Source organism: Esox lucius, chromosome 24, assembly GCF_011004845.1.
Source record: "Esox lucius isolate fEsoLuc1 chromosome 24, fEsoLuc1.pri, whole genome shotgun sequence".
NCBI classification, from domain to species: Eukaryota; Metazoa; Chordata; class Actinopteri; order Esociformes; family Esocidae; genus Esox; species Esox lucius.
The window spans coordinates 16,551,829-16,564,137 of record NC_047592.1 but is presented as its reverse complement, the minus strand read 5'-3'; the positions used below and the strand labels follow the sequence as shown (position 1 = coordinate 16,564,137).

The following is a 12,309-nucleotide window of genomic DNA, read 5'->3' as shown; positions in this document are numbered from 1 at the left end:
TTGTCAACAACCACTTATTGCAGACGTATTTTGCCATGGGGTGTGGGGTGCGCATTTTAATGCTAAATGTAAGATTTTCTTGTCTGAACTGCATAAATTCAGGCAAGTATTGGGGAATTGTTTTTCTTCAACATTGTGCATTTCGTCCCTGGTGAATCCAATGTATAGAGCGATCCTTCCTGTTTCACCTGCGCTGCAGGGTCTTATTCACTGAATTTTCCACCTCCTTTGCGGTCTTCTGTACTACCCTTTGTCTTGCTAGTTATTGCTTTTCATAGGCGATGGATGGTGTCAGACAAAGCCACGTGTATTGTTTAGAGAGGGGATTTTCTGATGGCGTTCCAGATGACTGGGGTTGGCGGTAATGAGCCTGTCCCACCGTGGGAGATCATTAAAACACAAGACATCTGTTGGCGATTGTGTGTGAGTGAGAGAGAAAGAGAGAGACCATCTTCAGTCTCACTGTTGCAGGAGACTACAGGTATAATGGATGATTTATGTATTCAACTATATAGAGGAGGAAGTGGTGTAAATAGGCAGTGGTCCACATGCACTCTTACTCCTGCTTAATGGTCTCTTCTGGGGCTCGTGGCTCCTACTCTGCTGCCCCTCTGGGGTCGAAGTGTAGTTGACATCTGGTCCCAGGCCCCCCATAAGCCTCAGACTGCAGGTGTGTTCAGAGAGGGCGTGGACCCCACAAACAGAAGTGACTCTGTCGTTTGTCTGCGAAGGCGGTGGCCATCTTTAGAAGTCTGTGATGCAATGATGACTAATCGGTTTGCGGGTCAGTGGCCGTCTTGCTACCATGGAAGTACACCTGTGTGGACCAAAGACCCCCACCTGTGTGGTTAGGTGTGTGTGTGTGTCCTTTGTGTAGTTTGTTTTGTGTTGTGTTTGTGACCCCAGCGCCCGGTCACAGGCTGTCTAGTGTTGTGAGGTATTTATAGTTACTGTCCCAGATCCCCAGCCTCAACCAACCCTTCCTCGTTCTCTCTCCCTGGTGTGTCCCCGGCTCTCTGCTCCCAGGTGGAGGTTGGGTCTCGTTCATTCCTTCCTCCAACCATGTTATCTTTTCAGCGTCCACATGAGTTGTTAGGACCACAGGACCGGCGTGCTTTCGGTTGACAGGTCCCTCATTCAGATGTCTGACAATCTGCACTGTCTCTCCCTACCCCACCCTGTCCCCCTCTCGCCTCCACCCGCTCCCCCAGGGAGGTGAAGCAGTCTTCCCTGACCGAGCCATCCGGCCCTGGTCCTATGGAGGTGGAGGAGAGGCCCGTCCCTGAGGGCTCCAGGGCCCCCCAGCCCGGCCCCGACGGGGACAGGGAGAACATTGAGGGCCGCATGGAGGAGGTAAGGCTGCGGAAGTGGGTGTGGGGGGGTGGGGGGGGTCTGTGTCTCAGGTGGCTCCCCCTTTACTACAGAGCGCTATACTGGCCGTCGGGATCCATCTGCGATGCGGGCCTGTCCTGGATGATTACGCAAATGCGGAAACTAACCCACTTATCTCTATGGCAACGCTGAACAAGCATACTAATCCCCGTTTCTATGGGATAATTTGATCCTGTACACCACTCCTAGGTAGATGCTTTTCTCCACAAAGGGGTCTTGGCTAACCAACTAACCCCTCTCCTGCCTTGTGTTAAAAGGGCTACCAGACCCTGGGCCCCACGCTCACACATAGACATGCCACACACAAAAGCGCTCCCACACACACTTCTGTGCTGTATCAATATGCTCAGAGAGTATTCCTCTTAATGACCGGGGTGCAGGTGGGGTGGACCATTAATGGGGTGGCCTCCACACAGACTGCATGCATGCCTCATCTCTCTCTCTCTCTCTCTTTCTCTGTGTGTGTGTGTGTGTTAGGTCTTACTGAACTGATGGGGACCAAATGTCCCAATGAATATAGTAAAACCAGAAAATATTTGGCTCATTGGGGCTTTTTGCCGGTCCCCGTGAGGCGAAAGTTAATTTCCGGCTCAGGGTTTAGGTTTAGGGTCGATCTTACAAGTGATTTTATAGTTACAATTGGGGTTTCTTTAAGGTCCAGGCGTTGTTGGTTAAGTTTAGGGTTAAGGTTTGGCATTACATCTAGGTAAGGTTTAGGCCTAAATGTTACTTTATTAAGGTTAGGATTAGGTTAAGGTAAGGGTTAGGTTAGGGTTAAGATTAGGCCAAGGGAGCATGCAATTTCTATTTTCTGGTCCCATGAGGGTAGCTGTACAAACTTGTGTGTGTGTGTGTGTCAAAGGGGAAGTGGTACCGCATTTGTTTGGTTGGCCATTTCAGAATGAGCACAAAGCTTCCTCCCCTACCTGTGAGTCTGATGGATGTTAACCGTCGGGGCTCAGTGCCTGAGTAGACCCTCATTTATATTGATGATCTATCATGATGACTTGAGGGTTGCTCTTTTACATACTGCAGATTATAAGCTATTGGTATTCAGCGAAGCAAGCCCTTTAAAAATGTCTCACCCTTGTGTGTGTGTGTGTGTCTGTGTGTGTGACCTCAGGGTACTGCATGGGTAATAGACCCTGGCAGTGTGTATGTGGAGAGATGCATCAAGGCGCTGTCTCGCTTTCTCTCTCCTTTCTCTACACCTCTCACCTTCTCTCACTTGCTCTACTATATTTGTATCTCTGTCCTGACTCCATCTCTCTCTGTCATTCCCATGATCTCTTGGTGTGACTGCTGTTTTAAAACAAACCCATTGATTGCTTTGTTATGAAGGTGCCCATGCCTCTTCCATTGTCCTTAATGGTACCTGCATACTACTACTACTACTACTGCCACCTTCTCCACCACCACTACTCCTTCAACTCCTGCCCCGCTATGCCCAAGCGCCTCGGCTGTACCTGAGCTAGGCCCCAGAGAGAGATTCTTCTGCCCCCAGTTAGCCTCAGAGAGACCACCAGAGCCTGCCAAGACCTCCCCAGTAACAGACCGCCAGAGGCTGCCAAGACCTCCCCAGTAACAGACCGCCAGAGGCTGCCAAGACTTCCCCAGTAATCCTTCAGCCAAGACCAGTGCTGAACAACAGTACCAGCGGCTGACCTGCCATGGGTTCGCCTTATCGCCAGGCCGCTGCTCTGCCAACATCAGAACTAGAGACTCAGCCTGCAAAGCTTCCCCTGCAGCCCGGCCCAGTCCTAAAAACCGGGGCGTAAGCACCACTCGCCAGAGCAGAGCCAGCCGACGAACCAGTCGCCTCCGGCCGAGTCCCCTGGACGAGCCAGCCAAAGATCCAGTCGCCTCCGGCCGAGTCCCCTGGACGAGCCAGCCAAAGATCCAGTCGCCTCCGGCCGAGTCCCCTGGACGAGCCAGCCAAAGATCCAGTCGCCTTCCGGCCGAGTCCCCTGGACGAGCCAGCCAAAGATCCAGTCGCCTCCGGCCGAGTCCCCTGGACGAGCCAGCCAAAGATCCAGTCGCCTCCGGCCGAGTCCCCTGGACGAGCCAGCCAAAGATCCAGTCGCCTCCGGCCGAGTCCCCTGGACGAGCCAGCCAAAGATCCAGTCGCCTCCGGCCGAGTCCCCTGGACGAGCCAGCCAAAGATCCAGTCGCCTCCGGCCGAGTCCCCTGGACGAGCCAGCCAAAGATCCAGTCGCCTCCGGCCGAGTCCCCTGGACGAGCCAGCCAAAGATCCAGTCGCCTCCGGCCGAGTCCCCTGGACGAGCCAGCCAAAGATCCAGTCGCCTCCGGCCGAGTCCCCTGGACGAGCCAGCCAAAGATCCAGTCGCCTCCGGCCGAGTCCCCTGGACGAGCCAGCCAAAGATCCAGTCGCCTCCGGCCGAGTCCCCTGGACGAGCCAGCCAAAGATCCAGTCGCCTCCGGCCGAGTCCCCTGGACGAGCCAGCCAAAGAACCCGTCGCCTCCGGCCGAGTCCCCTGGACGAGCCAGCCAAAGAACCCGTCGCCTCCGGCCGAGTCCTCTGGACGAGCCAGCCAAAGAACCCGTCGCCTCCGGCCGAGTCCTCTGGACGAGCCAGCCAAAGAACCCGTCGCCTCCGGCCGAGTCCTCTGGACGAGCCAGCCAAAGAACCCGTCGCCTCTCTTGTCACAGCAACCACAATCTGCTCCAGAACGCTAGGGATTGTGGCCCGTTGCTGGATGGCCTGGTGGAGGGGAGAGGAGGCATTGTCTTCTTCCTCCGTTTTGTGGAAAAGACTGAATCCACACCTGTTCTCCACACCCACAGTGAGAGACAGCATGTTCGGCTGGCCTGCAAGTTTTCTGTATGAATGAAAGTAGACTACAGACACCAGACAATTCCAGAGCTTCCTGGTATTTCCTGCTGTTTATTCCCCCCCCCCCCCCCTGTCTTCATGCCAGTCTCCCCCCAACTGGTAAAGAGGACAGTGAACATTGACTGACCTGGACCCACCTACACAACAATACGGTCCCCACAGATGTCCTCCGAACCTGATCATCCTGATCCAGGCCAAGTGGACTGTAGTCTTCCCAACTATGTTGTGTATCTAGACACTTGAGGGGGTTATAAAAATGGACTTCTAACATTTTCTCATAAAGACACTAATTTCAAGTGAAAGAATATGTGGGAACGTTCAGAACTGCCAGGCCAGCTGTGCCTCGATTGGCTGGTTGGTCCTCATCAGAATGACTGGTTTAAACTTGTCGTCAGCATCAAAACAGCTGAAAGCAAAGACAAATAGATGTTTTGTGTTAATCTGGTTCTACCATCTGTGTGCTAATGGCCTCCATTTTGAATTTACAAGTGTTTTTGATTCAGGCATTTTGTAAAAGACTGAAACATCCAGACTGAACTCTTCCCCCCTGTGATTTTTTTCTGAACACTGAAGTCTCCATGGACTTCAGTGTCCTTATTGGACTGTTGGTTTGTACACCATAGAGGAGTTTCCAGTTGAAATGCCTACATGGCACATTATGGCATGGACATGAAGCCATCTGATCAGATTTTTGTTGTGACAAATGTTTTGACTCCCTTCCACCAATGGTAATCAATGAACCAACTGTTGCGCCCCTTGCCTCACAAACCAAAGGCAAAATGACTTTTTACCAAGCAAAGCACCAGTCAGGTGAAAAGCCCTCATCCCCTTCCCCTTCAAGAAAAATGTCCACAGCTAAGATCACTCCTGCCTGCCGGTTAATCACCATTCAGCACACTCAAATCGAGTCACTCCTCTGCCTTCTCTGATTGGACCCTTGTTGCCTAGATACAGTACACACTGCCGTGCGGTTGGGCCATAGCCAAGCCATTGAGGAATCAGGTGTCAATGGTACCAGGAAATGACTTGTCATTTTTCTCTATTTGAGATTATTTTCAAATAACTGTTAATAGAATGCCAGTTGACCTATTTTATTAAGATATTTTTGGTCATTTTACTTTGGAGACTGGAGGATTGAATTTTTCTATCTGTAACTTTAAAACCTTAAATGTCAGGATTACTGCACTTTAAATATGTTGATAATTTCATAACTTGATTTGAAGCGCAACCATTTTATTCTATTTAACTTCACAATGTACAGTAGTTTTCAAGCAGAGCTTTTTTCTCCATGTATTTGATAGTCCTTAACTTAGTTAAAGCTGCAGTATCAGCCCTCCGGTGTCTCTGGTCAAACAGACAAGGTCTCCAGCGCCAAGCCTCCACCTTTGTGCCATCCAACGTTAAGTGACAACAGAAACACAAACAGTCCCTGCCTTCGGTTGTACAGTGACGGCTAGCCAGCAGACATTCCCAGACACTCGTGTCATTAACAACCAGCTCGGGTGGTGTCCCGCCGCCTGCCTAATCTGAACATTAGCATCTCAGTCCAGACCCATGCATGACACATCCCAGTCTCTCTTACAGTCTGAACAGTTTCCTAGTCCCACACACAGTATAGCAGGTGTTAGGAACGGGCTTTTGTCTCCAAGCGTGCAGTCGGTTGACTGAGGAGTGGTCGAGTGACCCCGTGTTAGTAAGACTGGACCCGTGTTGTCACCTACCATCGGAGCGCTGGTGACCGCCTCATGTTAATGCACGTTGTGTGGCCGGCTCCGCGTGCCCCGGCGCAGTGCTTGGTGTTTGCCCGGGTGGGACCTCGGAACGCCTACAGGAACACACCAACACACCTGGCGGAAGGCCTTGTCTGGCGCTAGGCCAGAGAGGCCCAGAGTAACATACTGACAGTACAGCTTGTTTAGACTGTGTTTTGACGCGCGCACACACACACACACACACACACACACACACACACACAGACCGGTAGGACTGTATTCGGTCTTCCTGTTCCCCCGGGGACTTTGAACAAAGGGGGAGGCGGACGTGTCTGGAGCGTCTCTCTGTGGACCAAAGCTCCCCCCGCCGGTTATCTCCTAATGTGGTTTAATAAGAGGCTATCAGATAGTTCTCTTCCCATGTCTTCCCCTCTCTCCCCCACCCCAGCTCCCCCTCTATCTCTCTGTGAAGTGTGTTGTCACCGCATCTGTGTCTCACCGCGCCTCTCGCCCCCGGGGTATCTTTTATGTTCTCTCTCTTTCCAGAACACCACCCCTAAAGCGTTCGCTGCCCGCAAGATCTCCCTGACCAGTGAGTATCACCCGTTTGCCCGACCGCTGTGCTCCCGGAGCCCCTCTAGGAGTCTGTGGAATAGGAAATGACACGAGGCCCTTGGATAGAGCGCCGGTGACGACTGCCTCAGTCACCAGCGCCATTGCGAGCGCCGGGTGTGAACTGTGCTTGGAGATTAGCTCGGGGGGTGGGGGGAGTGGATACTCGGAAGTCAGTGCAGTTGGCCAGGTGGAGGGGTAGTAGTGGTATTGAATATAACTGTCTCACCCTGCCCTGTCGATGCCCTGCGTCTTCATGGGTGCCTGCGAGTTCAGTCGAGGTAGAGCTTCCTCCCGGTCGAACGAGGATTCCAGTGTGGTTTTGCCGATGCAAGCCGGCCAGCGCGACAGCACTGGCGAGGAAAAGCTTGGGTGAATGAAAAGGTATCATTTAAAAAGAAAACGCCCTGTAGACTTACTGTAGTGCATTCGTCTGAAGAGCAGTCTGCCGTTCCCATAGCTGAGCCAAAAGAAAGAAAGCAGCGCTGTAGATGAATCAGATTAAGTCTCGGATGTTCTGCCTCGGTCGGTTGGTGACTCAGGTTGGTGTTCAAAAGGGAGTCTGCCCTCCACCATGCTGTGCCGGTACGTCCCCGTGCACCAGAACGCCATCCTCCGCAGGGTCTCGCTAACCACGTTGTATTGGCTTTCAGCAGGCAGTAAGACCTCTCCAGATGCAGGAGGAGAAGCAGAGTCTGGGGCCGCTGCAGGGAGGAAGAGGAGGTGGGGTTCCAGCACAGCCGTCACCGCTAAGAAACCGTCTATCAGCATAACCACAGACTCCCTCAAGGTGCCTGAGCCCGGCCACACACACACACACACCTGAACACACTGGATTCTGTAGGTCAGTGACTAACAGGAAACAAATGCCTGTTCCCCTCCTAGTCTCTGATCCCAGACATAAAGCCCAGCCAGGAGGCTGTGGTTGACCTCCACCCAGATGACATCCAACTGTCCGGGGACGAGGACAGCTCCTCCACACCCAGGGACACCATGGAAGAACCGGGTCTGGACCAGGGACTCAAGATCAGACGCACCGTCACACAGGTGGGGCGTGAGGGTGGGGGTCAGGTGGTCTCTGACTGGTTACAGCACCAATCACACACAGCGAATACATTGTGAACATGTTTTAATCACTAGTGATATCAATGCTGCATACTGATTCCGCTGTCTTTCCATAGGTTGTCTCTGGTGAAAACCAGGAGAATGGCCAGGCAGGACAAGAGGAGGAGGAGGAGGAGGAGGAGGAGGAGGAAGAGGAGGCAGCAGCGGCCAAGAAGAAACAGGAGCGTGACAGGGAGAGGACACACAAAGAGAAGAGGAAGAACAGCTCCTCGGAAGACGCCATGGAGTTTCAGGCGTCGGCAACACATGAGGCTGAAGCCAAGAAAGGTAATTAAGCGTGCCGCGTTTGTCAAGTGCAGCACCCACGCTGCCTGTCACGCACGTCGAAGGCGTCCACATTCACAACCTGGGTGAGATCGCATCTCCTGGGACTCGTCCTTTTATTGGCATGATTCAATAGGTATTGCCCCAAAAACCCAGTGTGCCGAAAATCCCTTCTGTTTCTGTAATGAGTGTCTCTCCTCCTCAGTGACCCCCAGTGATACTCTGGTCCGTCGCTCGATCAGTCAGCAGAAGTCTGGCGTGTCCGTCACCATCGACGACCCGGTCCGCACCACCAAACAGCCCTCCCCGCCTCGAGGCAAGTTGTCCAACATCGTCCACGTGTGTAACCTGGTGCGACCTTTCACCCTGGGTCAGCTGAAAGAGCTGCTCAACAGGACCGGTACGGTGGTGGAGGACGGCTTCTGGATCGACAAAATCAAGTCTCACTGCTACGTGACCGTGAGTACCGGTCAACGTCTTTTCATTTCCTCCTGAGTGACTTGAACAACTGTCACATGATTATATTTCTGACATGTTGCTACCTCTGGAAACACCCACCTGGCTAACAAGTCATTGGTTTAGCCGTCCATAACCCTGTCAAGTGCTTCTAACCAATTGAAACAGGCAGAGCGGTGCATGCCTGAACCTCATTTTGATTCTGATTGGTGGTGGTCTTTCTGAGACAGTGAGGGTCACTTTAAAGGTCAAGAATGTGTCCATTTGAATGGATTGGTCATGTGACTGTTGCCTGAAGGCTTTGAAGCTCAACACATCTCACGCGTTTCCATTCGTCATGCCCCAGAAAGACTTACATTAGTTGGTTTCCACACCTTCAGATGTTTTCGTGGGCTGTGTGGTTTTTTTTTGTAATTATATTGTCAAGGGCTGGTTATTGAACTCCCCCTGTCTCCACGTAGTACTCCAGCACAGAAGAGGCCGTGGCCACACGAGCTGCTCTACACGGGGTGACGTGGCCTCAGAGCAACCCCAAGGTCCTCAGCGTGGACTTCTGTGAGCAGAACGAGGTAATTTGTCTAGATCCCCTTTCACCCAAAAGGGAACCAACTAGGCTTCTGGAGGGAGAACCTAGGAATGTTTACCCCGGTGCACTTCAAACCACTTATTCGTCTTCAAACTTGGAAAACAATAGCTGGTGCTTCCCTCCTGAGGAGGAATGCTAACTTTGTCAATGTTGTATAGGTGAAGTGTTTAACCAAAAGGTTTAGTAGAATCTTTACTGATAATCCCTTCATCCCAGAAAATAGTTTTGACCTGTTGTTGCAGTGGGCTAGGTCAGTCGCCCAGAATGTCGTCATGTCAAAATGTATTACATTTTTAAGTTTGTGAATAAATAATATGCTATACACATGAATGGATAATGGTGCATAAAATAATGCCTCTTCTGTTTATCGCTGAGGGGGTAATTCAGAGATGCTTAGTGGGTCAGATTTCTTGTTCCAAGAAAGTAAGCAGATATATTAATTTATAGACTTGTTCATAACACCTAGGTGTCCTGAAGTGGGTTGTTTTACCGACTCATTCTGAGGAGAACGAGACGCGTCTCAACTGGTGATTTGGCTTGTTGAAAGACTGTTTCAACTGTTAATATTTGTTGATTTAATGTTTTATAATGGTACATTTATAACAAACCCTGCTGCTGGTCCACCTTTTATTTTAAAATATAGATAGATAACATTAACAGAATGTTGCACACTGTTAGCATTTTTAGGTTCCTGTCTAGATTTATGGGAAATACTACCCACTAAGCATAATTAATGCTAAGGAGTAATATTGAACTTGAAAATAATCAAATCTGATAATGTTGTAATAAACATTTTAAAGGTGTCTTAATTGTTTTAAGATGTGTGGGATATGTACTTCTGGTCCAGAACTCGGCATTCAAACCCCTCCTGTGACTCCTTCCTCCTTCTAGCTGGACTTCCACAAAGGCCTGCTGGCAGTGGATCCCCGAGAGGAACAGCGCCGTCCCCCCGCCACCGGGCCCGCCGGGCCCCACGTACGTCCCGGGGCGCTGCCCCCCCTGATGCCTGAGCGAGACGGGCGTGGGGAGCGCGGCACCGTCGGAGGGGTGCGGGACCAGTGGGCAGAGAGGGAGCGGGAGATGGAGCGCCGGGAGCGGACCAGGGCGGAGCGAGAGTGGGACCGGGACAAGATCCGAGACTTCGGAGGCAAACCCGGGGAGGAGAGGGGGAGGAGATCTCGCTCTCTGGATAGAGAGAGGAGGCGGAAGGAGAGGGAGGGGAAGGACAAGAAGATGGACAAGAAGGGTTAGAGGAAATGGCTTTCGCCTCTCAAAAGTTTCCTCTGTGTGTTATAATCACTGTGTAACCTCTTCAAATGTTAACTTCCCTATTTCCTCACTGTCAACAGACGAGCCTCCTGCCAAACTGCTAGATGACCTCTTCAATAAAACCAAAGCAGCTCCCTGTATTTACTGGCTTCCCCTCACTGATGAACAGGTTAGCCCACATACGCCCCTAATACGCCATTCGTCCTGGGGACCTTTTGGGGAGCAACAAAGTATCCTTGGAAATCCTATTTTCCCCAACTCCAAACTGAACCCTAATTCTCAACACTAGCCTGAAATAGGACTAGACAAAAGGTCCTCACTTCTGTATTTTCCTTTTACTAATGTGGAATTCTGTTCCTCAGTGAATGCATGACATGAACACACACACACACACACACACACACACACACACACACACACACACACACACAACAACTTTATTGGTGAGTGTCTCGGGTGATAAAGGGTCTCGTTTGATTTCCCCCAGGCCAACCAGAGGGGGAAGGACCGAGAAGACCGACAGAAAGAACGAGAGAAGCGGCGGAAAGAACTACAGGAGGAGGAGGACAAGAAGCGAGAGGAGGAGAGGAAGGAGAGGATTAAAACCAGAGAGAAGGAGGGAGGAGCCGCCGGCGGCAGCGTTGGAGGAGGCGGTAGTGTGAGGGGATCTGAGGGAGAGCGGGAGCGAGGGAGGGAGAGAGAGGGGGAGAGAGGGAGGGAGAGGGACGCAGACAGGCGGAGGGACAGCGGCGGTTCCCGACCCCGAGTTCCCGACCCCAAGACCTCGGCTGGGTTCCGCCGCTCTCGTAGCCGTAGCAACCCCAGAGACAGACGCCGCTGAGAGTGGCAAAAGGGGAGAGAGAGAGAGAGAGAGAGAGATGGAGGGAGGGAGGGAGTAGGGAGGAGAAAGGATGCAGTCCCTCCGCCAACACAACTGAACACAGCAGAAAGAGAGATCTAGTCCCCCTCCTGATGTTAAACCACTTCCATAGTCTTCAGGACTGCTTGCCTTCGTCCTTTAAGGGAATCTGTCATTTAGAAAAGCCTCACCGAGCCCATCTGTCCCCGTCTGTCTCACATGTTTAAATGGATAGGTCTCATATTGTTAGTGAACAGCGGCTGCGTACTGGCTCCTATCCCATTTCCTGTAACAGGTCCTATAGTGTGCCGTCTAGGGTGTTGAGGGGGTGCCGTTTCGGAACACAGTCTCCCATAGTCTCTGAATCTCTGTGGTCAGTCCTATACAGGCCCTGCTGTGCCCATGCTTGTGGGTGTAGGTCTTCCTTATACGAAGCAGTCTAGAGGGCTATTTGTGGGCCCTAAACCCTCCTGTGATCTAATCAGAGAGCAGGATCATAGGTGGAGGTCTGGCTGGGCGGACTAGTGTGCACTGCACTCTTGAGGCTTGGATTGGACCGTTGTTCCACAGAGTTTGTGGGCACACGGTTCTAAGACGCTTCCCTGTAATAATCCATTTTAAAAATAGCAGCCCTGCCCATAGATCTAGAATCTTTTTTTATATCTATGGCCCCGCCTATCAAACCCCCAACGTGTTCTAGAAGAAATTTTATTATTCAAAAAAAAGTTTAGTTTTTTTTTTTTTTTTTCTACCAGTACCAAGATCCTTTGTGGGGTCGTGTGAAGGAGGTTATTTTTCTGTGTTCAAGTTTTATTCGGGTGCATCATGTGAGTCTCAGCCTTGGATGGGTTGTGTTGGGTTGTTAGGGCGTGTGTGTGGTTTGGCAGTGCTCTACATCACCACACTAAAGTTCCAGTTGGTTTGTGTCATTACACTGAAAGCAGCATATGCCTAAAAAAAACCTAACTAAACTGTAGAATTGCCTTGTAAGATGGGTAGGGGCATTTTGGGTGGGGTGGGGGACTGATTTAATTGACGCACAGTTGGCATGTGTTCTGCTTGGGGTGGGGGAACCAAAAGCACTGAATCTGTGGTACTGGAAATACATGTAAACCTGTCCCCTTTTTCTGTCCTTCTTTGCTCAGTTCCCTTGACCATCCCAGTTTTCTTTTTCTTTTTG

At 51.3% G+C, this 12,309-nt stretch overlaps 1 protein-coding gene across 1 annotated transcript in view; it reads left to right on the top strand.

Moving 5' to 3' along the window:
• acin1b (apoptotic chromatin condensation inducer 1b) overlaps positions 1-12,309 on the top strand; it is a 25,415-nt gene extending 13,106 nt beyond the window's left edge. Inside the window, exons 3-12 of the mRNA XM_034290820.1 lie at positions 1,212-1,353; positions 6,505-6,550; positions 7,227-7,360; positions 7,456-7,617; positions 7,752-7,962; positions 8,165-8,418; positions 8,877-8,984; positions 9,893-10,247; positions 10,351-10,439; positions 10,758-12,309. Coding sequence (XP_034146711.1) covers positions 1,212-1,353; positions 6,505-6,550; positions 7,227-7,360; positions 7,456-7,617; positions 7,752-7,962; positions 8,165-8,418; positions 8,877-8,984; positions 9,893-10,247; positions 10,351-10,439; positions 10,758-11,111 — 1,855 coding nt within the window. The 3' untranslated portion in view covers positions 11,112-12,309. The remainder of the gene's footprint in view (positions 1-1,211; positions 1,354-6,504; positions 6,551-7,226; positions 7,361-7,455; positions 7,618-7,751; positions 7,963-8,164; positions 8,419-8,876; positions 8,985-9,892; positions 10,248-10,350; positions 10,440-10,757) is intronic.